We start from the raw sequence: 25,209 nt of genomic DNA, 5'->3' as shown, positions 1-25,209 counted from the left end.
TATGGTTTATTAAACATGCAACTAATAGTCGACTAATGCTTAAAATGAATGGCTACTAGTTGACCAGAAAAATCTTTAGTCGAGGGCAGTCCTTCAAGAAACCTTGTTGGTATTTATACCACATAAACTAAAAAAAAGCTGAATGCCTAATGAAGTTCTCTGGCAGCTTTTCTCCTCGGTTCTTGAGGCTTTATGGCAAAGTGTTGACTGGCTGCACACTTCAGAAATGTCTGTGTTCTGACCTGATTATTATGTTATTGGCCTGATTTCTTATGAGATTCACGCAAAAAACAACAATGACTCACCCATCTGGATCCTGATAGTTGATGTTCAGCCTCTTGGTAGATCCTAGTAACTCTGTGACACAAGAAAAAAAAACACAGGACACAAATGTCAGCTTCACATGGAGACAATCAAGACACTAGGGCTGATATATACAGTGCTTTGCGAAAGTATTCATATCCCTTTATTTTTTCACATTTTGTTGTTGCTGCCTTATGTTAAACTACTTTAAATTACTTTTTGTTTCCACATCAATCAACAGTCTATACACCATAATGGCACAGCAAATAAATAAATAAATAAATAAAAATGTTTTACATCTTTGCAAATTTAAATTATTAAGTATTTATATCCATATCTGGAACAGTTGAAATTTAGCTCAGGAGCTTTCATATTGCTTGTAGATGTTACTGCACTTTGAGTGAAGTTAACCTGTGGCAAATTCAGTTGAATAGGTATTGAATGGGACGGTTGTTTTTCAGCAGCAGGGACTGAAGGACCCGTCAGAGTAGAAGAAAAGCTCAGTGCACCAAAATATTGAGGTAGCCTCAATGAAAACCCAGTCCAGAGCATACAGAACCTCAGACTGGGCAGAAGATTCACCTTCCAACAGTACAATGAGCCTAACACAGCAAGAGTGGCTTATAAACAACTCTGTGAATGTCCTTGAGTGGCACAGATTCTGTCCTCGGCTTGAACCCAATCAAATACTTCTGGAGAAACCTATAAATGTACGTCTGCCCCCATCCAACCTGACAGAACTTGAGAGGTGAAGAGGTGAAAACTGGAAGATAATTGCCAAATGCTAATGTGCAAAACTTGTCACATCATACCCAAAAAGGCTTGAGGCTCTAAAGGTGTTTCAGTTAAACACTGAGTTATGTGAATACTTGTGCAATGTATTTATTTCATTTTTTTTATTTTTAACAAATTTACAAAGTTGTGACAATTCTGTTTCTACTTTGTCATCATGTTGTATGGAGTGTAGACTGATTTACAGCAATTGAAAAGCAATTTACAGCAGTTGAAGAGTATACTTTCTCAAGGCACTGTATGTGGGTTAGGTTTAGTGTGAACAAAGCCATAGTTGTTTAGATCTAATGGCAAACTGATACTCATGATTTGAAAGCAGGATCTCCTTTATATTCTTTAATGCAGGCATTTCATTAATTAGCCATTATCACTATTTACAGCACACCAGCATGGCTGTCAACCTCAGTCGATTCAATATGAATTCCCTTCTCCAGCTGTCCATTTCTCTCTTCTTCCTGAAAGTGCATCCTAAAGGCTCATGGCTGATGTCACATGAAGCAAATGAAAGGGCTGTTTGTTTATTCACTGGACACTGAGGAATGTGTTTGTATGACCCCGTGAGGTTACAGTGCTCTCTATCATACATGTATGAACCATCAGGCCCCATGTACAGAAACACTGGCATATTCGTGTAAATTGCACAACACTAGTTTGAAGAGAGAGGTCTGAAGTGTATGTAGACCTTGCTCTAGGTAGTTGTAATGTTCTGGGTGGTTGCTTAGTTATGAGCTAGACAGTTTACATTGGTCTTTCCCATGAAAGCCCTAGAGGGTGTCTGGGAGAAGATGAGAAGGTCTGAAGACCTCTGGAGATTCCTGCTAGCTTACTAGAAGATAGGACTAAATAACACTGTCTCTTCCTGTGAACAACAAAGGGCACTTCATTAACCTCTGACCTCTGCCTGACCTCACTAGCCAGCTCAGGGGGTGTTAAACTGGCAGGAGGATGGAAAATAATAGACCACTCAATAGTGATCTTGGAGTCTTTGATCTTCAGCAATTGTGGCCCTTAAGGGAGACAATTCTGTCACTGCAACACATGGACAGTGTCTCAACACCATTAGCCGATACTTCAAAACCCTGATACAAAGAACTGTTCACTTCATCCCTTAAAATGATGAAGTCTCGGTGTGGCATGTTTCATTTGCATGTAAATGTTTTCATAAAATCTGCATTTTTATCTGAAATTATTGGTACTTTTTATCCCCAAAAACCATCTGAAAACATCATCTAAATGTGACAAAGTGATTAGCCTTTTCGCACCAAAATAAACTTTCCCTCGAATTGGAATTTGGATTATTGGAATTTTGGAAAAAAATTGGAAACTACTTTACAACCATGACAGTTTTTTTAAATGAAACTCTGAAATAATTTGCAATTTCAGAATAAAGACATAAACATTAAGATGATATAAAACTAAAACTCTCAGAGGATACAAAAATATGCCAAACACACTTAAAGCCTAAGTTCATTTCAGTGCATTATGTTTAATTATCCAATCTACGTGTTCTGTTTTACAGCTTTCATTTTGTATCTCCACAATGTTTCCCAGTAATGACAGGTCAGTTTAACCAGACCACAGGAAAGTCAGAGAAACCCACAGTGTCCGCCTAAAGGTGGATCAGTGTTTGTATTCCCAGTTCAGCGAGGTCAAAGTTCAAGACAGTGGGGGCATTGGGGTAGAATGGGACCTAGAATGCAGACACTGGATACACCCACAATGTGGAGTCACAGTGCCGATCCATCGCCCGTCCTTATTATGAAGCTGTCACAGCCATGAGTGACCAAAACACAAAAACCTTTGAAGTGAAGCTCTATAACCTCAATCCACAGGAGCAGTTAATTGATATGGTCTCAATAGAACCTAGTTACCTTCCATACATAATGAGAAGCTTTGAAGTCTTCCTTAAAGATGGAAAACCTTAGGAAATTGGCAATTTTGGTTGAGATTGTGATTCCACTTGACAGTCTATTAACCACTAATTTAGTACTTTTGAGAGAGCTGATTTGTATCTGGCTAATTTGACCATTTCATTAAAAAGAACCTGCTAAAATGAGTCATTTGTTTGTGAACCTGATTACACTGGTTGTCCCAAAAAAAATAAACACCCTCTTTAACGTTCATCTGCAAAACATTTATTCAAGTTATTTTTAATGCCGTTTATGAGCGAGAAAAAGCACCTCCTCTTTGGTTACCAAACTGGTAAGACGTAAAATAACTACTTATTTTTTTAAGCTAAAACTGGCAGGCATAAAGCAGAACGGGTTTTCCACCACAAGAATGCGTTTGGCCGTTTTTGCTCATCTCTGCACAATTAAGAATTTTGTTCTTGAACTGTAAAGCTCACTTCAGGTTATTGCCCTGTTTCTGTGGAGTGAAGCTTGTAAACTTGAGAGTCTTTAAAAAAAAAGAACGAAAACACTAAATTTAGGCAACCACCGCTTATATCAAAAGTGCACAATTATATGTTCAACTACAAAAGAGCAGCCAACGCCTTTCACTACTATAACTGACAATGCATCAGAGCCAAGCTGTAAACATACACACCCAAAGGAAAAGCAAGGCTCATGATTTTACTCTGGCTCTCGTGGTGGAGTCACACTCATAGACTGTGCTCCATCTGAAATGAGCTATGAGCACAGTTCCAAAACACTTTGCTGCACAGGGAGTTGAACCAAAAAGATTAAGGTTCCTACACATAGCATACAAATTCTAGACTGAGCTTTGCTATACACACTTAAAAATGCAGACAGCATTATAAATGAGAATCTTGTGACTGATGAGTTGCACTAGCGGTTAAAGATATGAGGTTCTGTTTTATGTCTGATTTCGGTTTATTTAGTTAGTTTGAGTCCACTTGAAAAGTTGTCTTGGTTTGGCTATATGTGTACTCTTTTTGGAACTTATTGAAATAAACCACTATTGATAATAAAATTGGCACCTATGCATTGCAGTATTGCTGGAAAGTATAGCTTGCCAGCTTTGCACACCCTTCAGAACAGTAATAGTTTGTCAAAGCTGTGTAGCAGTAGAGTAGAGCAATAGAGTGTTATGCCGCGTTCCAGACGAGGCTGGAAAAAGGAATATCTGAGTTGAAAGTTCCACTTTTAACTTCAGCGAGTTCCAGACAATCACATGTCACTTTAACATATTTCTGTCAATTATGGCAAAAACCCTCCCTTTCGTTTTGAAAACAGCTGAAAAAAAGCTAAAATTAAGGTATCATTTTATAAACTTAATGTCTAATGTTTTTACATTTGACAAAAGGTAACTCCATGCTCGTTGGAAGAACTGACATCAAATGATGCATCCTGCCGAGTCGATGGGTTATGATATCCAACTTCAAGCAGTGTTCCAAATGTTATTTCCAAGTAGGAGGTGGGAAAAATCCTAATTATGAGTTGTCTGAAATGCAGCATTAGGCCATGTGTCTTTTGTTTTTAATGGAAGCTCTGCATTTTTAAAACGGCAGCAGCATGGCAAGGCACCAAACGTCTTTTTTTTAATGCTGAACACTCAGGAATTTCTTCTCTTACTGAGTGTCCTCGAAAGTTTAACTTTCGGTAAAATGTAACGCTCATCACTGTCCTTTTTAGTCAGATATCCAATCACTGTGGGCGAGTCAAATTTCACACCGACCAACCACCACATCCTGCTGGTACAACAGCAACAGATGACAACAAGAAGCACCACAACAGAACAAAATAATTTAAAACAAGTGCCAGCGTAAGTACTTTATATTGTGTCAACATTTTAGGCACCGATAGCCTTGTGGGCAGCATGTCGAAACAAAGCGCTGTTGTACTACGGGCGTCCCGAGTTCGACTCCCAACTCGAAGACTGTTCCCGATCTCTCTCCCACTTTGCTTCCTGCAAGCTCTTATCTGTCCTATCATAATAAAGGCGATAAAGGCATAATATAAGCATAGTCAAAGCATCTCAGCTGAAAAAGAAGCGCCCTAAAGCCCTTATAGCAGAGTGCCTGGCGTTTTCAGTTGGCTAAAAATGCTTTGGTGGACACACAGCCATATGGTCAAGATGCCAATACATGGCCTAATGGTTGGACTTGTAATCCGTCTCAAGTCCAGCAGTGATTGTCGTGAGGGGAGTGAATGATCACCACGCTCTTCACCTTCAATTCCACAGCTGAGGTGAGACTCTTGAGCAAGGCACCGAACCCCTAACTGCTCCCCGGGCGCCGCAGCAATCACCATACTTTGCTACGTCACGTCCTTTCCTTTCCAAACCTAAAGGCCATCCCACCTTTCAAAAGCCAATATCAGGGGTGTCCAATCCTGCTCTTGAAGGCCCACTCTAACCCTAGTTAAAAACACCTGAGCCACTAGAAACTTTGAGGCAGGTGTGTTTGGGAATGTTGGAGCTAAACTCTGCAGGACGTTGACCCTCCAGGAGCAAGATTGCACACCACTGTCCTATTTGGTAAATTATTACCATGCAAGTGCAATAAATAGACCAACTGGATTTGGAAAAAGCAGCTACTTTTGGAGAATCCCATATTTCCCTGTTCAAAGAGCTGTGCTTGCATTCACAGCAACTGTATTACAAACTGCCTGTATACAAACTGCTAACAAGTGTGGCTTTGATCCTTGAGCTGAATGTTTGATGTTTGATTTCTATACATCGGCTCCTTCCTGCACACCAAACCGCCCTGAGCGGTCATGACCGCTAAAACAATGGCTTAATGACTGACAACCTTCCTCTTCGGTAATGACTACTCAAGAAACCTCTTGATTAAACAGAAGGAAAGCAGGGGTGGACTGCTTAGCATCTGTGGCCATCTCAAATGTTTGAGGCCTAAAGAATTTCAGCAGAAAGTCAGAGGTGGCAGATTCCAGGAAGTTCACAGCTCCATTCCAGTCCTCTTGACCTGACAATGGAACGCTCACAGTGCCGGGAGATTACGTGTTCGGAGAAAGAGAAACACACTTCCCCTGGTCCTCTTATCGGCTGTGTAAATGAAACTGGCGACAGCTACCACTCTGGACTTTTGTACCATATCGGAGCTGAGAAACCGACAGTCTTGCTCACAAAACTAGGCTGTTTGAGAGCCCTGCTGTGCTAATACAATGGTGCGAGGAGATGCCCCACCAAGAAAACTAAATCGCAAAAACCAAGTACACTACTTGGGCAAAACTATGTGAACTGAAGGCAAATTATTGCAGCCACATTCCAACATAAACTAAATGTTCAACAAGAACATAAATGTGGTGTTTGGGTGCCTACTGTTGGCCATATAATGTACACATTTTGGCACTTGCAGGATTATGTCATAGGAAGGATGAGATCATAGGAAGCAGGAAGCAGGCGAGTCCTAGACTGCTTAAGGTAACATCCATTTCCTGTCATCAAGACTTCCTCCGGCACTTCATCGAACATCTGGGCTCTTTTCCACCTCTACAGACAGAAATCTTAGACTATGATCAGGACAAACGCCCTGTCCCTTTCAGACTCTTTCACTGAACCAGTCTCAGGTTACGTAATGACACCAAATACCAACCAATCTTTATCGTTTTGCTCTTCTCTCTGGCTCTTCACATGGATTTGTAAAGTGCACGTAGTGTCCACAGCAAGAGACAGGGTGGCGCAGCGCACTTCTGCTCCACCAGGCAAAGACAAACCCATCTCAGTTCACCTGCCATGTCTTTGGTGGTCTTCTTTGTTTACACGTTGTTTTCTGCATGGAAGAATGCACTTCCCTTTGTCAGCCACTTTCCGGTTTGTGCCATCCCAAACCAGAGGCGAGGGGGGTTGGGTTTTGCACAGACGGAGGGATTGTTCGAGCAGGGACGAAGGGTGCAAAAGCAAGTGTGACCCTTGGCGAGATTAGGTGGGGGGTCTGTTGACACAGGCCCCATCGAGAGCAGCCAGGCTTTCAAGGACTTAGGATAGGCCCCTTATTGCACTTCCTTCCCTATTCCATTGTTCCAAAAAGTAGGTTCACTTAGACTATTGTATCCCTTCGATCCTCCCCAGTAAAACACTTCCAGGTCTCCATACAGAGGGTGAGAAGATCTCCTAGTGAGGTTACTCAAGAAACTATTTTGCTATTTGGGTTTGGATTTGTTCTCCACAACACAAAATGGTCACTGTGACACCTCTGGTTTAAACCTCAACAGCAATAATACAGACTTGGGAAGGCCATTCTCCAAATCAGCTTCATTTCAATGTCCATCACCATCCATTTCAATGAGCAATGGGTTTTACTTCAAAATGAAGATTTCTTTCATATGCACCCAAGAACCCAAGATATACAAATACGTTAAACAATACTCCGTAATTTCATGCGCACTAACCCCAGCAGTTCCCAAAGATGATTACTGAAGCAAAACAACGCCTTTAAACTGAGATAAAGGTGAACAACTGGCCCAGCTCACAGTGATTGTTGTTTAGGAGGGATGGCAGACCTTTCACACACTTAAACCTCTCCACACTGGAATGCAGAGACTCGCGTCAGGCTGTTCTCAAGACCCCTGATGAAACCCTGATAACAGGGATGTCAGGTCCTTCGTGAGAGATAAAGTCAGTCTTTATTTGTGTAATATCTGTCTTTCCACTATTGTAGGTCATAAACACTGCAAGTTATAATCAAAACTCCAGACTGCAACTAAAATGGCTGCAAATGGGACAAAAAAACATGTATTTGCGACCAGAAAGCCTAGTCGCTAATGGTGTCAGTCAGGAAAATGTTGCGTCTGCACTTTATTTTGTCAGATCTGATAAGGTAATGTTTGTTCATTAGTTCCAGTGTTTCCTGCAGCACTGACGTAACTCTAAGTCTATTGTTTTGGTCACCCCTAGATGACACTATTTCTAAACCGACATAGCAATATTCTGTAATTTGCCAACTACAAAAAGGTCATTTGGACCCTAAACCATTTCATTTTAGGAAGCAGGGGTTCATTTTTCATGAATCTGGAGCCTTGAGAATGTCAACGGTGACGTCTGGGAAGAATCAGGAAGGCTCAGCGTATGATTGAGGGGGGTACGGAAGATAGATTAGCGTTGAGGCAGGGTACGTCCTGCCCTGCTGCTGAGGTTTGGGATGCCCTTGCCTGCTTGGGGTTAAGCATCACAGCGTGTAAATAAATAATCGTTGCAGATGGGCCCAGAGGAGCGTGTGGTCACACGTGTAGCCAACTCAAACAAGCCACAGAGCACACGCATCACAGTCCTCTAAAAAAAAAATAAAAAAAAAAAAAGACAAAAGTTCTTACCTAAACTGGGACAGAAAGTTCACCCTACGGGCTACTACCTACCATTGGTTAGTGTAAGGGGCGTTTTCTCTGAGGAAGCAAGAGAGGCAGTGACTTCTCAAAAAAGAAAATAATCCACAGTACAAAAATAACACAAATATTACAAAATATGACATTAAAAATATAAATTGCTTGCTTTTTCTAAAGTGACATTGTCAAACAGCAACACCAGTGGTTAAAGTTATATTGGGAGGCCACATTTCTCTTGCCTGCCTTGATGTATAGCTCTCTGTAATGTGACATTTACCTTTTCATTTAGAAGCTGATAAACGCCAGAATGGCAATGGTAAAATTTAGTTTAAAATAAAATACACTGCAAAAAAGGTTTATCTTACTTAGTATTTTTGTCTTGTTTCTAGTCAAAATATCTAAAAATTCATAAACCAAGATGCATTTACTAGATAAGCAAAATGACAAGATATTTAGGGCCTGAGCACCGGTGGTGCAAGGACCCTATTGGAATTGCTCAGTTTCTTTTTTGTCTTATTCAAAATGAATCACATTTTTGAGAGCCAAAACATGCTCGAAAACTCATGAAACTTAAAAAAGATTTACTTCTGATATGGGTTTCAGAAATGGGTGTGGCAAAATGGCTCTATAGCACCACCTATAAAATTTCAACGAAGTGCCCCTTAAAATGCATTTCACATACAAAATTAGGTAGGCACATGTAACAAACTGAGCCGCTGATCCAGCTTCACTTACAGCAGAAGTGTGTATAAGCGTTTTTTAATGAATCTTTGTGATCGCCCTTTCCTTATAACGCGGTAGTTAGGAAGTTTAGCAGCTAAACGCGGCTAAATGCGGCTAAAGTAAACAAGATCGTCATTCCACAGAGAGAAGAGAGGGGCGGGGTGAGCAGAGCTTATTTGCATTTAAAGGAACAACCCCTTAGAATGAGGTAATTTTTGCAGAGCTCATTTTGACAAGTTAAAAAGAGTGTTGTTTTACAAAACCATTGAGAATTTTTAATCAAAGTATATTATAGACTTTTCATTAAGATCCTAAAGAATCATATCAACTTGCGGAAAACGGGCACCCGATGACCCCTTTAAACAAACTCTTCCTAGAGATTTAGTCAGATCAACACCAAATTTGGTGAGTGTAATCTAAAGCCCTTTGTAATGTTAAACTGTGAAGATCTTGACTTTTTGTTGAAGTATGTGTCCGTGGCGGCCTGACAAATTTAGATGTTTCGCCATGAAAAAGGAAGTTGTTATAATTCAGGCATGTTAATAAGAGTTCTGACCTAAAGAGATCTACATGCTCAGATTCAGTTATAGTCATAGCGCCACCTGCTGGCAACAGGAAGTGACATGTTTTACACTGTAACGAACTCCTCCTAGAGATTTAATGACATTAACATTATATTTGGTCAGTCTAATCTAAAGGCCCTTGTGATGTTAAATTGCAAAGATCTTGAGTTTTCGTTTAAAGGTCGTGATTGCAGCGCCCTGACAAATTTCGATGTTTTACCATGGGAAAAGAAGGCCTGGCCTGAACACATCTAAAGGCCAATATTTCATTACAATCATAGCGCCACCTGCTGGCAACAGGAAATTTCTTGTTTTACACTAACTTAAAAATACCATGTTAAATCTGCACCAAACTTCATGTTTGATAAAAGTGCTGGCCTGAAGACATCTACATGCCAATATTCAGTTATAGTCATAGCGCCACCAGCTGGTAGCAGGAAGTTTGGCACACACAGTTGACTTTGACATATTCCTCCTATATTTACTGCTTTAAATGCATACTGCTCACCGTTTGCTGTTTTCCTATAGCCACTGAGTGCAATTCTCTTAAAACAAGAAGATCTTACCCCACTGACAGATTTTTTTCCCTTTTTTAACCAAAATGCACTTAATTTAGATATCTCATGTCATTCTGCTTACCTAGTAAATGCATCTTGATTTAAGAATTTTTAGATATTTTGACTAGAAACAAGATAAAAAATACTATGTAAGATAAGTGTTTATTTATTTTTTGTCTGCAGTTTAAGATAAACAAAATCATCTAGAAATAAACTGACTAGTGTATTTAAATATGTAAATAATATTCAAGAACTGAATCTGAAATTAATGAGGAGCAATATATATTGTAAAAATAGCACCTTATGCACAACTGTTTTAAAACCGGCCCCTAAGAGTCTCAAAAGGGTTAAATGTCAAGAAACAAAACAAGGTTCTGAATGTGGAAAGTTAATCCATACACTATATTACTGAGGACAGGAGAAAACTTTCATCTTGGCTTTCATTTTGTAAGTCACAACTCTGGAGGGATTAGGGTCATTCATCCACTGCAGAAGGGGAGAACAGGGCTGTGACGTCCCAAAAGGGGTCAGTAAATTTAAGTTGGAGTTGATCTCAGTGGTCAGAGGGCAAAGGTTGAGCACAAGATTAGATTTAACACCAAAGCCCTAAGCTTAGGAAACAACAACTTCCAATGGCTTTTGTGGGAGAGTGTTCAAGCTCATTCCATGCTGGCAAACCAATGCTAAAACAAACAAATCAAATGACCGTTGGCTTTTTTCAACACAATGTAAAAGTTCAACACTGTTCATCATTGACTTCTCAGTGAAGCCTCTCAAGTTATGACAAAGCCCTTTAGTGCAAATGCCAAAGTAATTTACGATAATTCAATTTGTTTTCAAGCTCAGATCTTTCTGTGTTAGATAAAATGCACAGCTGCAGCATCTAATTTCACCATCCTAGTCCTGAATGCAGAGAGGAAAGTAGCAGAATTCACATTCGGCCACGCCTTCGACTTTAAACACAAGGCTGCATTTTTGAAATGGCAGCAAGTCACAAAACGTTTCAAAGAGCGCTGCCATTCTATAGAGAGATTGTGGCCGCCTGCCGCTGCCAAACGGCCTGGATCTGAGGCCTCTGGAAGGCTATGCATATCCAAACCAAACACATTCCATGTTTTTATGTCCTGAAGAAACCAATCCTGGTTTCCCTTTAAAGTCGGATAAAAAATGATCTCTGGAGATGGATGAAGCCAGTCCCCGGCTAATAAATCAGTAATGGAAGTGCGCTGGCGTGTGTGAACTGTGCTTATGACAGATTTCCCGGCTCCGAGTCTCAGGGTGTCTGTCGTGTCAGCGGAGTCGTGCCATCACAGGGCCAGCGGTGCAGTTAATGGCTGTGCTGCGGTCAGGCCGTGTCACAGAGGACAAAGCGGAGCGCGAGACATGCTTTCATCTCTGTGCCAAATGACGGGGTCCGGCAGCTGCAGGGCCGGCCGCCGGGGAGAGCAGAGACGAGGCCCCGAGACTCACAAGAGAGCAAAACACTTTTTTTTCATGGTTAAAATCCCATAAATTCACTGATGGGCAGGTCCTCTGAGAATATGTACATGCTGAAAGCAGATTTCTGAAAACTAGAATGCCCGTCATTCACAAAGTCCTTGCGCATTCTCCATCCCTTGTGTTTGCATTAAAGAGATTTCACCCAAAAATGAAATTCTGTCATCGGCGTGCATTCATGAGAGTATTTTAATTTCTTTGCGTGCAAAAAGTATTCTTGTAGCTTCGTAACATTACGGTTGAACCACTGATGTGACATGAGGGACAAGAGGGTGAGTAATTAATGACAGAGTTTCCATTTTTGGGTCAACTAATCTTTTAAATATGTTCTTTAATTTGATTGTGCACCTGCCAATAAATCATGTTTAAAATGATAGTAAGCAAACCGAACTCAGAGTAGATATGGAGTATATATTGAACATTCAAGCTTTTCTGCTTTCTTGAGTGAGTGTTGCTGAGGACAAAACAGCATGAAGCACATACAATATATATTTATTCAATTAAAGGGATAATTCACCCATAAATGGAAATTCTACCAGCAATTACTCACCCTCATGTCCTTCCAAACCCAACTGTATTGAATAGGGTCAACAGCAGCTCAACTGTATTTACTTGACGTGCGAATAAAAACCGCATCAGTTCTTGCGGAAACTCAAACATGCTCGTGTAGCATGCGAGAACAAACCATATTGGTTCTTAAACACCATACAAGCATGTTTAAGCTTCCGTTTACCACATTTGATGTGCTCTAATCAATGTTTATATGTGAATAAAAGCTTTCAAGGATTAGTTCAATCTAGAATTAAAACTTCCTGATAATTTTCTCACCCCTATGTCATCCAAGATGTGCATGTCTTTCTTTCTTCAATCAAAAAGAAATTATGTTTTTTGATGAAAACATTCCACGATTTTTCTCCATATAATGGACTTCAGTGGGGATCAGTGGGTTGAAGGTCCAAATTGTAGTTTCAATGCAGCCTCAGTGGGCTCTACATGTTCCCAGCTGAGCAATAAGGGCCTTATCTAGGAAAACGATCATTTTGTAAAAAAAAAAAAAAAATGTAGAAATGTGTATACTTTTTAATCACAAATCTTGCACTCATCATCTTGCACTAGCTTGACTTCATGCATTATGAAGTCATGTTGGAAAGGTCATGCATGGCGTAGACTGTGCAAATACAGTCAAACTCCTTTACAAAAAGGTAAAACAACAATGTCAGACGATTTTGAACTTAGAGGAGAAAATGAGATCATTTAGAAAATGAGGTTCACCCAACCTTTCCAACATAATTACGTAATGCTTGAAGTCGTAGATGCAAAGCTAGTGCAAGATGAGCATTTGTGGTTAAAACGTGTCCTTTTTTTTTTTTTTTTTTTTTTTTTTTTTTAGAAAATCACCAATCATTTTCCTAATGATAAGACCCTTATTCCTCGGCTGCAATAGTGCAGAGCCTTTGAAGCTCCATTGAAACTGCAATTTGGACCTTCAACCCATTGGCCACTATTGAAGTCCACTATATAGAGAAAAATCCTGGAATGTTTTTCTCAAAACCCCTTCATTTGTTTTTGACTGAAGAAAAAAATAGACAACAACATCTTGGATGACAGTTGAGTAAATTATCAGGAAATTTTAATTTGGAACTGAACTAATGTTTTAATTTTTAATCTAATGTTTAAATCTAATGTTTTAATCTTTTAGTTTTAATCTAATGTTTTGAAGATGGGGTTGGAACAACATAAGGACAAGGAAAAGATGAAAGAATTTATATTTTTCGTTGGACTTATCCTTAATGTTAATACAAGTAAGTTTTCAAATAAGATTCATTGTGGACTCCTAGTTGCAACTGAAAATGATAAATCAGTTTTAATGGCAAATGATACAAGAATGCCGAACTAGAAGTCAAGATGTTTTAAAACTTAACTTTGGCCTGCTCCATGTCATATGAACTACTTGGAGCTTGGTAGTATTGATTTACATGCAAAATCAAATTTGGATCAGTCACCTGTGACAATACTTAATCCAGGTCTTGGATTGGTGCATAACAGAAATGGCCATTTCAAATAAAACAAAGGTTGCTTTTTTATTGTAAATTGCCATCACTTCATATACCACAATTTACCTTGATAAAATCCATTAAGCAGATTTTCCCTAAAAATGGAAAATGTGGAAAATAGATTTTTTTTCTGGGGCTGCTGATGAGGTGTTTCTGCATGTTTCAGATGAGTAAAGCCATAACATTTGATGATGAACAAATAGCACTGAGTCAAGGAAATTTTGTTGCTGTTCCAAATGAGAAAAAACTTCTCAACTGCTTCATGACAAGAGGTTGCTTTAATTATATGTGTGCAAGAGCTCAAAAACTACAATTTGATGAGTAAAGTGCAAACAGGTTATGAAGCTAGTAATAAAACAAACCACAGCTTTAAAGTGCAGCCTGTCAGGACGGAGAAAAATGAGAGGCTGTCATTCTAAATTACGTGAAAGCGTTACAGCTGCTTTTCTGAACCAACACTTTGCAGAACCTTGAATAAAGAATTTTAAAAGGCCTTAACTTTGCTTTGTATCAATATTTGTAATGGCACAAACCACCATCCGGATCACAGGTGCAAGGTTGTGCCAGTGCCCACAAGAGGAATGCATTTCAGCTAGGATTAAAACAAGCGGTAATTTCCTCCTGCCGCTTCCTATTATGTCTCAAGAACAACAACAGGAGAGGGGGAGATTATTCAACAAGAGGGAAACATCTGTTTCAGCTATGGGTTTTCCCGCTACATCCAGAATATCAGAACAACTGCATTGGTGGCATGTGAGAATAACCTTAAAATAGCACTCTATATTAAGCAATTGATCTTGAATTTGCAACATTTATCACATTTGTGAACAGTAAACAGCTGATCTAGGATAAGCTTCTAACTGTAAAGCATCGATGTGAGCTTCAGAACTTTTAAGTTAAACCTTTGATGTCACATGGACTATTTTAACAATGTCCTTACTACCTTTCTGGGCCTTGAACATGTCAGTTGCCTTATTGTCTGCGCAGGGTCAGAAAGCTCTCAGATTTAATCAAAAATATGTGTTCTGAAGATGAACTTCTGAAGATGAGGTTTGGAACGATATGAGAGTGAGTAATTAATGACAGAATTTTCCTTTATTTGATGTACTATCCCTTTAAGAGTAATAAGGTAGAATGCAAAACAAGATGATAGCAAAGGCTGTGTAACATGCAAATGATCCGTGCTCTGAATGTGGGTGTGTTTGATACACACATGCACAAGGCAAATAGTTAAAGCTCCACTGCTGAGCAGCTGTAAAACTACAGCAGGCCTGTTTCTGTGACTTCTCTCGATCCAGCATTAACGGTTTGTTGACTAAGCAGAACATTCAATGTGTCATTTCAGCAAAGGTGACCACACTTATGATGATTATGATGTAGAAAGAGACCAAGAACTGCTGACAATGTGGTACATGATGATGTGGAGGTGGTTTACTAAGCATGCTTTGCCAGCTGTCATTAAGATTACACCCTTATCCGACTTGACTAACAGTTTATTTGCTGCTGGTTTAGAGTAACCTGAAGTTAAGTATCTTCAACGTGTGTAACGATGATAGCTCATCATGATTTCAAGTCAGCAATCTCCAGGTTACCGGCTCTGAGTTTTGGCTACTACACTGCCAGGTCAAAAGTTTTTGAACAGGAAAACTTCAAGTCTCTTCTGCTCACCAAGCCTGCATTTATTTGAAGTGCAGCAAAAACAGTACTATTTAAAATAACTGTTTTCTATTTGAATATATTTTAAAATGTCATTTATTCCTTTGATCAAAGCAAAATTTGCAGCAGAAGAGACTTCTTTAAAAAAACCTTACAAAATGTTACTGTTAAAAAACTTTTGACTAGTAGTGCATCTCACACCTCCTGTTACATAAACATCACTGTGCATAAGCATATAGCTGTCAAATGCATTTTTAGTCTCTAGATATATAATTTCTGGCATATTTCACCCACAATTATATTTACTTAAAACAAAAAAAAGCCTTTTTTTGTATTGTGACATTTTCATGAAAAAATAAGCACATTTTCAGCTAAAAGCTAAAATCGATGTTTCTATCAACTGCAAATAAAAAATCTTTCTTCTGATTTTGGGGTTTAAATCTACTTTCTTGGCCAAAAGAGGTCATATTTTTTAAAATGCATACCGCAGCTTAAGCTGTTATTTAACACCACACACACACACACACACACATGCTACGCATTTTGTTCTCAGTATGAAAAGGAAATTCACACCCCATGCTTTGTTCGGAAAGGCCTTTTTCCTCCTATCCCAAACTTTCATCGGTTTACCCAGAATCCACTCCCACTCTATTCCACTGAGATCACGTGCTGCTTGCATGTGATTGACCGTATCCGTCTGAGATACGCAAGCGCTGCAGGAGATAAGGTGACAGATTAACAGCACCACTGCTGCCTAGAGCTGTTCTCCTGCCGTATCTGTGCTTTGGCTCACGTCCGTTCATCACCATTTGAAAAGAGCTGGAGCATTTCCATTTCTCCCGTTAAGACACTTTAAAGAGCCCATAAAAACTAAATTAGTGTTTTGTGGCTTTTAGTCTACATCTATTAGCTTTGAGGTCAGCTCTATGCTAGTGCTGTTCTTGAAGTTCAAAAACAAACTCTTTTAGGAAATCAGGACAAACATACAGAACTACAGAGCCAATCATCACAGATTGGGCTACAAGCTGCATTTGACAGCATATAACAGTCACAATCTCATCCATACCGTTCTAAAGCATTTATAAGCATTTATTTAGCAGTTATATAGCATTCTGTGTAGAATTCAAATAGGTCTAATCAATTTTATGGTTTGCACCGACTCGCACATATGGTCCGGTCCGTGCTACTGTGTCTCTGGACTGGAGCAGACCATATGCACGCTGCGGTGGTTCATGTGACACAAAGCAAAACCAGACTTTATTCGCCCAATGGAATGCATATTTACACTGTCTCAATCTGTCCCTTTCCCCTTTATAGTGCACTAAGTGCCATTCACCGTACAGAAAATACAAATACTGTGAACAAGTGACTGATTTCAGTCGCAGCTTCAGCATCTATTTAAAATGTAGGGGGCGGGACACTTCGGATTCTACAGAGCATTTGATTAGACAGAAAGTTTGATAAGAAGCTGAAGTGCAGGGTGATGTCATCAAAATCGTTGATCCATATTGGTGGAAGTTAGAGATTGTGAGTTTTAAATGCATCCATCTTGTAAATGCAAATTTACAAGAAAAATTTACATGCAAAAAAATTTACATGCAAAAAAAGTGTTTTAAAACACACTAGCTTGTAGATAACGTTAAGGCTAAAATATTCATACTAAAAGCCAAAAAACTGCAATTTTGATTTCATGGGGACTTTAAAGTAGCCCAATTCAGTGGAAAAACGACAGGCTTGGCAAAACTGCACAAGAGATTATTCTGATTTATTCAGGCTAAACACTGAATGAATCAGCTGAGTAAATGATTCAATGACTCACTCATAAAGACCAGTAGGTGTTATAAAGGTCATAAAGGTCACTTGTTGCCACCACTGAGAAAAGTCTCAGTGCTGTTAAATTGTTACATCAGAACTCTTGGAACTCTCAACCAATCAAATTCAAAAAATATAGTTCAATTTGTAGCATTGCTTTTCGCTACTCCCCATTAATGATATTGCCATTATTGTATCATATAATAATGAAACAAACTTATTGGTCTCCACCAACTGGGCAGTGCAGTACACTAGTATAGTGTAATGAAGTTCACTGTCCCAATCCACTGCAGCTCCATGGGTGTCTCAGCACAGAATCTCTTGCCGTACCTGTTGAACGCATTCATTCAAACTCCATTAGAGGACACAGCGAGCGCTGTGGGGCGTACATTCCCTCTAGCTGACATCATCTCTCCTATTCTTGCGCATTTTTTCCCCTTTCATTCAAAGTTCGGAGTGTTATGTCGCAGTCTGGACAATGGTTGGCACGCTCAGAGAAGGAAGAATGCCAGAAAAATAGCTGTGAAATACTATTAAGCTCCAGCTCAAGGCAGCTGTGGCTCATAAGTCACTGCATACAGTGTTCTGAGGTAACACTGACCCCTTTTCCACATTCACTACCAGATTCTGCTCCTGCATTCCTGTGTGGAAAAGAAACGTGGCGTAGTCACGCACAGCGCTGCTCGTATGCGGCAGGGCTTAGGCATTAATTGACTGCAGTGTTATGGAGCTCTGCTGGGGTCTTACTGAGAGCTGTGTGCACTTTTAGAAACTTTCCATTCCTAGACACAGCCAAAAAAACAGGCAAGCCATTTGTGCATGTAAGCTAAACTACAGCAAAGCGGAGCTTGAGGCATGCAGTGTTCTCTGGTTTATTCAGCATTATTCTAGCCTCAGGCAAGACTGCAGTACTCTTCCCGAGTACAAGTCATCTGTGTCAGGAAGATAACGTTTGTATACTCATTCAGAGGCAGAAAATAATTGCAGTAATCTCAGAGCTTATCTGTGACATGACAAAGACTGCATCTGTGTGACTCATGGACACAACAAATGCAGGATAAGGAGATAAGACCCCGACAGAAAATAAACAGTGAGTGGGTCACATACACACATAAACAGGATGATTTCAACCATTCAAATCTTCAGTTTGAATGCTAAATTACTATTTTCAGAGTGTGATATGATATTGTTTCAGACGCTAACTGACAGATTTGATGTGGAGGTCACAACCAGTGTTGGGGAAAGTTACTTTTAAAAGTAATGCATTATAATATTGCATTATTCCATAAAAAAGTAACTACTTAGTGTTACTTAGTTACTTTTTATGAAAAGTAATGCATTTGTTACTTTTGCATTACTTTTTGCCACCAGGGCTGGGCTTGCTTATTTACTTTTAGTAACAAAAAAACCTGAAAATGTTTATTTTTTACAACTGTAAAGGCTATTTTGCACCAAAAGTAAAATTAATAAGCCTCAGGCCAAAGGAAATAAAGGAAATGAAAGATGTCAGTGAACAAATGCGAAAACAAGGTACCTTGAGTAGAGCTGTTAAACGATTAATCGTGTCCAAAATAAAAGTTTTTGTTTACATAATATATGTGTGTATACTGTGTTTATTTATTATGTATATATAAATAAATATACATACAATATATATTTTGAAAATATTTACATGTATTTACATATAACTGGTATTATATATAAATATTTTTAATATGCAAACAACATATTTTGTATAAATATATACATGCATGTGTGTATTTATATAGACAATAAATATAGTACACACACATATATTATGTAAACAAAAACTATTATTTTGGATGCAATTAATCGCGATTAATCATTAAACAGCTCTAAACTTGAGTTACTTATTTAAAAAAAAGTAACTCAGATATTTTCTTATAAATTAAAAAGTAATGCATTACTAGTTACTTGAAAAAAGTAATTTTTACATAATTACATAACTCGTTACTCAAAAAAATGCAAAAAATCTCACATTTTGAATGGTATAGATAGATTTTTTCTTTTTTTTTTTGGTGCTCTTAATCTATCATAAATAGGTAATTAAGGTGATAACAGGCGCATCTCATATCGATATTCTCATCTTCTATGCAGCACCTGACGTGCTCTCAAGATGTTTCTCTTTAGCGAGCCAATTAAACATTTAGCAGGCAAGTGGCAGACTCGACAGACAACTGCCGTACAGAGACAGAATTTCACAGTCTGTCAGAAGGAGTTTTAACACGTCCCCTTCAATATGTGCCCCCCTACCAAAACGAGAAAATCTCATTAGTTTCCCCTGCTGCCATTAGTCCTGGTGGGGGATGCTTGATATTAAGAACCATCCCATAAACATGCAGTTAAACCACGGACTAATGAATGAAAAACCACTACAGTGGCTCCTTCAGAGGATCAAACGAAATCATCTGTGACTCTGATGTAGAGTGCCGTCATTACAAACTGAGAAACCACCACCGGGCCATACAAACGTGCGCCCCATCTGGTGGAAATGATCAAAACCACATTCATTGAAATTAGTACTGAACAAGAGCGATCACTGATGGGGATCTTGATGAACTTCTGCACCCTGGACGCACCAAAGTGCTGGAGGTTAGCAGTGGGTGGTATGACCAATCTCTTATTTTGTAATTAAAGCTATGAGGGAATTAAAAAGACAATTGGTGTATATATTAAATAACCATGAGTAATGCCTATTTTTGGATAATCCAGTGAATTACAGTAAATACATCACAATGGCACTTTATCTAATTTCATTATCTGTAACGTGCTTTGTGTTGACCACAATGTGCTTTGTGTGATGAATAACTGGGTGCCAAGAGCACGAAACCATAGAAGTTCAAGAAACATTCAGAAACCTAAATCTCAAACTAAAGACTGTAAATGATACTTCTGATGTTGGTTAGTGCATTTATTATTATGCGTATTGTTGAGCCAGTGTAGTTCATTTCAAAGTTGTATATTAAGTACACTGCTGTATGTCACGATACAGTACACTGCTAAATACATTGCTGTATGTACAATGTTGAATTTTCACCTAAAGCACACTGGTCGAAAAGTGTGGAATCTGTACATTTTTTTTTAATGTTTTTGAAGTCTGCAAGAATGATCACCACCAATGCTGCATTTATTTGATTAAAAACACAGTAAAAATAGGAATATTCTGAAATATCTTTACAGTTTAAACTAACTGCTTGCTATTTGAACATATTTTAAAATGTAATTTATTTCTGTGATGACAAAGCTGCATTTTCAGCATCATTACTCCAGTCTTCAGTGTCACATGATCCTTCAGAAATCATTATAATATGCTGATTTGCTGCTCAAGAGTCATTTCTTATGTTGAAAACATCTGTGCTGCTTTTCTTTGATCTTTTGGCATATATAAACATCCAGTTAAAACATCCTGTTTCATAGCTTAAAACCTCCTCCTTATTATTATAAACAAAGCATTTATTTAATCAAGCTCCAAAAATGGCTTGTTTGGATCTGAGGTGCCAGGGTGACATCAACTGGGCGCAGTCATTTGCATAAACACATTGACGAATAGTCTTCTTCTCACCATAGGCCCCGCCCACTGGCGTTCAATCGTTTAACGGCTGATCACTTGATTGCGCTGAATGCAAGTGTCGAGTCACATCAAAAGCAAATAGAAATTACAATTACTGCCACTATTTTGCCTATACTGGATACAGTATACAAACGCACGTTCGCTTTCTGACACACGCTTGAGTTTGTCGCCAATAGGAAAACTAGAGTGAAAGAACGTTTGTTTTGACGAGTTTGAACTGCGAGTTTGAACTATAAACTGCTCATTCGCATCTTTGTATAGATATCAGTAGAATCCCAGCCTAAGGAACAAGTGGATAGTTTATTTCTAATGCCCTCCTGGATCGTGTCTAGAGCATTTTGTTTTGTAAACGAGGCACAGTGTCATAGAGAGTTCACTAAGTAACATTTATTGAAAGATGAAGCAGTACTAGATCTAACTGCAGCTGCATCATAAACTGTAAGTAAATAGTTTCAAAATGCTTTGTCTGGAAATGAACGTTTTATTTTGATCATGTTGTCAAAACACTCACATGCAATAGCGAGGGGGCATTGATACTGTTTCCTATGCAATGACGTTAGTCAATCATAACACTGGCCGATTACTGAATAAAGTCTTAAAGGACCCACCCCTTAAAAACAGGTCATTTAAGAGAGAGGGACAGAATGAGGGTTTTTCCACATATTTGTTTTTTTGTTCATAAATTAAAATAATAAAAAAAAATCCATGTCATGACTCATGACCCCTTTAATATTTTGTGGAGCTTCAGGTTTTTTTGATGAATAGAAAGTTCAAAAGAACAGAATTTATTTGGAATAAAAATCTTTTGTAATATCGTAAATGTCTTTAATGTTACTTTTTATCAATTTATTGCATCCTTGCTGAATAAAACTACTAATTTCTTAAAAAAAAAACAAAAAACAAAAAAAAAAAAACCTTTTGAACAGTAATGTACACTATGGCCAAACCGGACGTGACACAGTTTTCTACACTGACAGCGGAAACTCTGCAAACAGGATTTTGGATGAAATTTCACTCTGGGTGGAGGCACTCAGTTGAAGCAGCAAAAACAGAATTCAAACAACAAAACATGCCTGTCAGCCAAAAACTCTGATTTACAAGGTTTTTGCTGCATATAGTACCTTTGAACAACATGTATGCCAACAAACATCCCAGCCCTAAAAAGAAAAAAAGAAAAAAAAAGAAAAACAGGACTTAAAGGATCAAACGTCTGGGATAAAATCTGAAATAACAGAGGATTACACCACAGATTTAACACAGAGCATTATCACACACACAAACAAATTACTGTACAATCCCAGCCGACCTCAAACTTCCATCTGTTATTTAGACGGTGGAAAGAAAAAGGTCAGGGAGGCAAAAACTATCCTGCAAAATCCAAAGTCAGCAGTAGGCGTCTATCAGACGTACTCCTGACTCACCGTGAGAACTTTCCGCAGCCTTTCACTACATGTAAACATGGAGATTTAAAATAGGTCACAATCTCATGATAAGAAGCACCCATGTGCCAGAAGCGTCCATCTTTCACATATAATACCCTATAATCAGTTTGATCACCATCTGGGTCTTCGTTGTGATTTATGAGAGTCTGAAGTTGGCAGATGTCAAGGGGAGCAAAGCAACGGATGCTTGTTTGTTTCGCGGCCTTGATGAGCACGTGTACGATGCGCAAGGTGATGAATTAGCAAAGCTGCGAGTGCGAACAAAGGATCGTGGGTAATCCGACAGGCTGCGGCGCAGCCCCTCAGGGACTGAGACAAAGCGACAGGGACGTGGGGCGGAGGCATGCTGGGTAGGCTAGTCAGCTGGCCTGGTCTTCTGCAGCCTGAAGGATGAGGGCCACAAAAGCCCGCCGCGTGTTAATGACTGTATGAAAGCGTTTATGACCCTCAGCGCACTAAAGATGACATTATGGCGCAATTACTCAGCCTGCGTGCCACTCGCACAATGGACCAGGCGTTGATTCTGGCCTAAAAAGACAAAAGAGGAGGTTATACACGAGATCGACTCACGACCCAGGCCTCTCTTGAAGTGGTTGCGTTATCTGTGTGTGTTTACACACACTTGGGTAAAGAATAGCTGAGGTGGTGCTGGGTTATCAAACTGACCTCTCGCTGGCCTTGGAAATCAAACCCTGAAGCTTAAGTCCAAACAAAAACCCAAGGAAGGTGTCCTGGTGACCAGGTGTTGGAATGGCAAGTTGGGGATGTGTAGAGAAAACAAAAAACACTATAATGTTAATTCAAGATGCAGGATTGGATTCATTTAGGCCTACTCTTTCCCATGATAAGCCAAACTGCGATAACTACAGACACCTGCCCAACAAGAGGACACAAACTTCAAAAGACAAAGTCCCCTGTGTTCTAATGGATAATTACAAGCACCTTCACAAACATATGAAAAGGTCACCTGCAAGGTACAAACTACAAAGGTATATTTAGGGCTAAGGTCGTTCCAGGTGTGAAGGTGTGCATTTAGCATGGGAGTCTCAAGATGGATCATGCAAAATGCATGTTATTTTTTGTTTAGTACTGGCCTGAATAAGATATTTCACATAAAAGACATTTACATATAGTCTACATGAGAAAATAATAGCTGAATTTATAAAAATTACCCTGTTCAAAAGTTTACATACACTTGATTCTTAATACTGTGTTGTTACCTGAATGATCCACAGCTGTGTGTGTGTGTTTTTTTTTGTTTGTTTGTTTGTTTGTTTTTTTCAGTGGGCAGTTTAACTGTTCAGGACAAACAAGGGACTCATGAACAACTATCACTAAACAAAAAAAAAACAGCTGCGGATGATTCAGGTAACAACACAGTATTAAGAACCAAGTGTACGTAAAATTTTGAACTGGGTCATTTTTATAAATTCAACTATTATTTTCTCTTGTGGACTATATGTAAACATCTTTTATGTGAAATATCTTATTCAGGTCAGTACTAAATAAAAAAATAACATGCATTTTTTATGACCCCTATTATTTGTGACCCTGGACCACAAAACCAGTCTTAAGTCGCTGGGGTATATTAGCAGCAATAGCCAAAAATACATTGTTTGCGTCAAAATTATAGATTTTTCTTTTATCTCAAAAATCATTAGGAAATTAATTAAAGATCATGTTCCATGAAGATATTTAGTAAAATTCTTACTGTAAATATTGATTAGTAATATGCATTATTAAGAACTTCATTTGGACAACTTTAAAGGTGATTTTCTCAATATTTAGATTTTATTGCACCCTCAGATTCCATATAATCAAATAGTTGTATCTCAGTCAAACATTGTCCTATCCTAACAAACCATACATCAATGGAAAGCCTATTTATTCAGCTTTCAGGTGATGTCAACCCTTATGACTGGTTTTGTGGTCCAGGGTCACATTTTGGTAACATAATTATTATTTTACTGATTCTGCAAAGTGTATATGAACTTTTGACTTCAACTCTAATTGATCAAAAATACTGTAAAAACACTAATGTTGTGAAATATTACAATTTAAAATAACTATTTTCTTTTTTGAATATATTTTTATATTACTTAGACTTTTGAGGAAACCTTGATATTATTGAATAGAAAAAAAAAGAAATCTTTTGTAAAATTATGTCTTTACAGTCACATATGTGTTAAAAACAGTCACAATTTAATGTGTTAAATAAAAGTATTAATTTCATTCAAAAGAAAAAAAACCTTACTGAGCCCAAACTTTTAAACAGACGTCATCATAAACCATTCACAAACACTCTCACAAACTGTCCATTCTCAGGACACACGGACACATTTTCTGTCTCGTTTTTATAATGTCGAAAAACAATCTAGAAAAATCTAGAGGAAAAAAAAACATTAATTCCTGTGTAATTTACATAACATGATGAATTACATTTATTTACACCAAATGATGTAAATGTAGAGGGAGTGTACACAATCAAATTAAATTAAGACTAGGGGTTGACCAATTATGGGCGCCGATATTAAGCGTTTTTATGGTTATCAGTATCAGGTATTTTCAAAAATGATTTGCCGATAAAATAATTTAAAAGCATTTAAAGAAGCCGTTTTTCAGAGCTGTTGTTATTCTTAATTTTGACATTAATTTTCATTTTTACAGCAGACATATATATCGGTTCGAAATATCTGTCTACTTGATCTATATTAATCGTTATCGGCCTAGAAAAAAACATATTGCTTAACCCCTAATTGAGACAAAATGCAAAAGAGTTGTGCTGCATTAGCTTATTTTAACAAAGTAAACTGAAGAAAATAAAAAATCATTTTGAGTAAATGGCATCTGATTTAATCCGAACAATTTATTGGATTTTTTGATGACTGTGTTGAAGTTTGCTTAGGCATTATGCAATATTACGCTCTTGTCTCAAATATTTGTATTAAGTTGATTATAAGTGTATTGTTTTAGT

General features: G+C 38.4%; 1 protein-coding gene across 1 annotated transcript in view; it reads right to left on the bottom strand.

The window, feature by feature from the left end:
• Nucleotides 1-25,209, bottom strand: part of LOC127162727 (caskin-2-like) — a 71,433-nt gene that overhangs the window by 37,392 nt on the left and 8,832 nt on the right. Inside the window, exon 3 of the mRNA XM_051105592.1 lies at nt 306-357. Within this exon, the coding sequence (XP_050961549.1) occupies nt 306-357 (52 nt within the window). The remainder of the gene's footprint in view (nt 1-305; nt 358-25,209) is intronic.

Source organism: Labeo rohita, chromosome 3 (assembly GCF_022985175.1).
Source record: "Labeo rohita strain BAU-BD-2019 chromosome 3, IGBB_LRoh.1.0, whole genome shotgun sequence".
Taxonomy (NCBI): Eukaryota; Metazoa; Chordata; class Actinopteri; order Cypriniformes; family Cyprinidae; genus Labeo; species Labeo rohita.
This window is presented reverse-complemented; position numbering and strand designations above follow the sequence as displayed.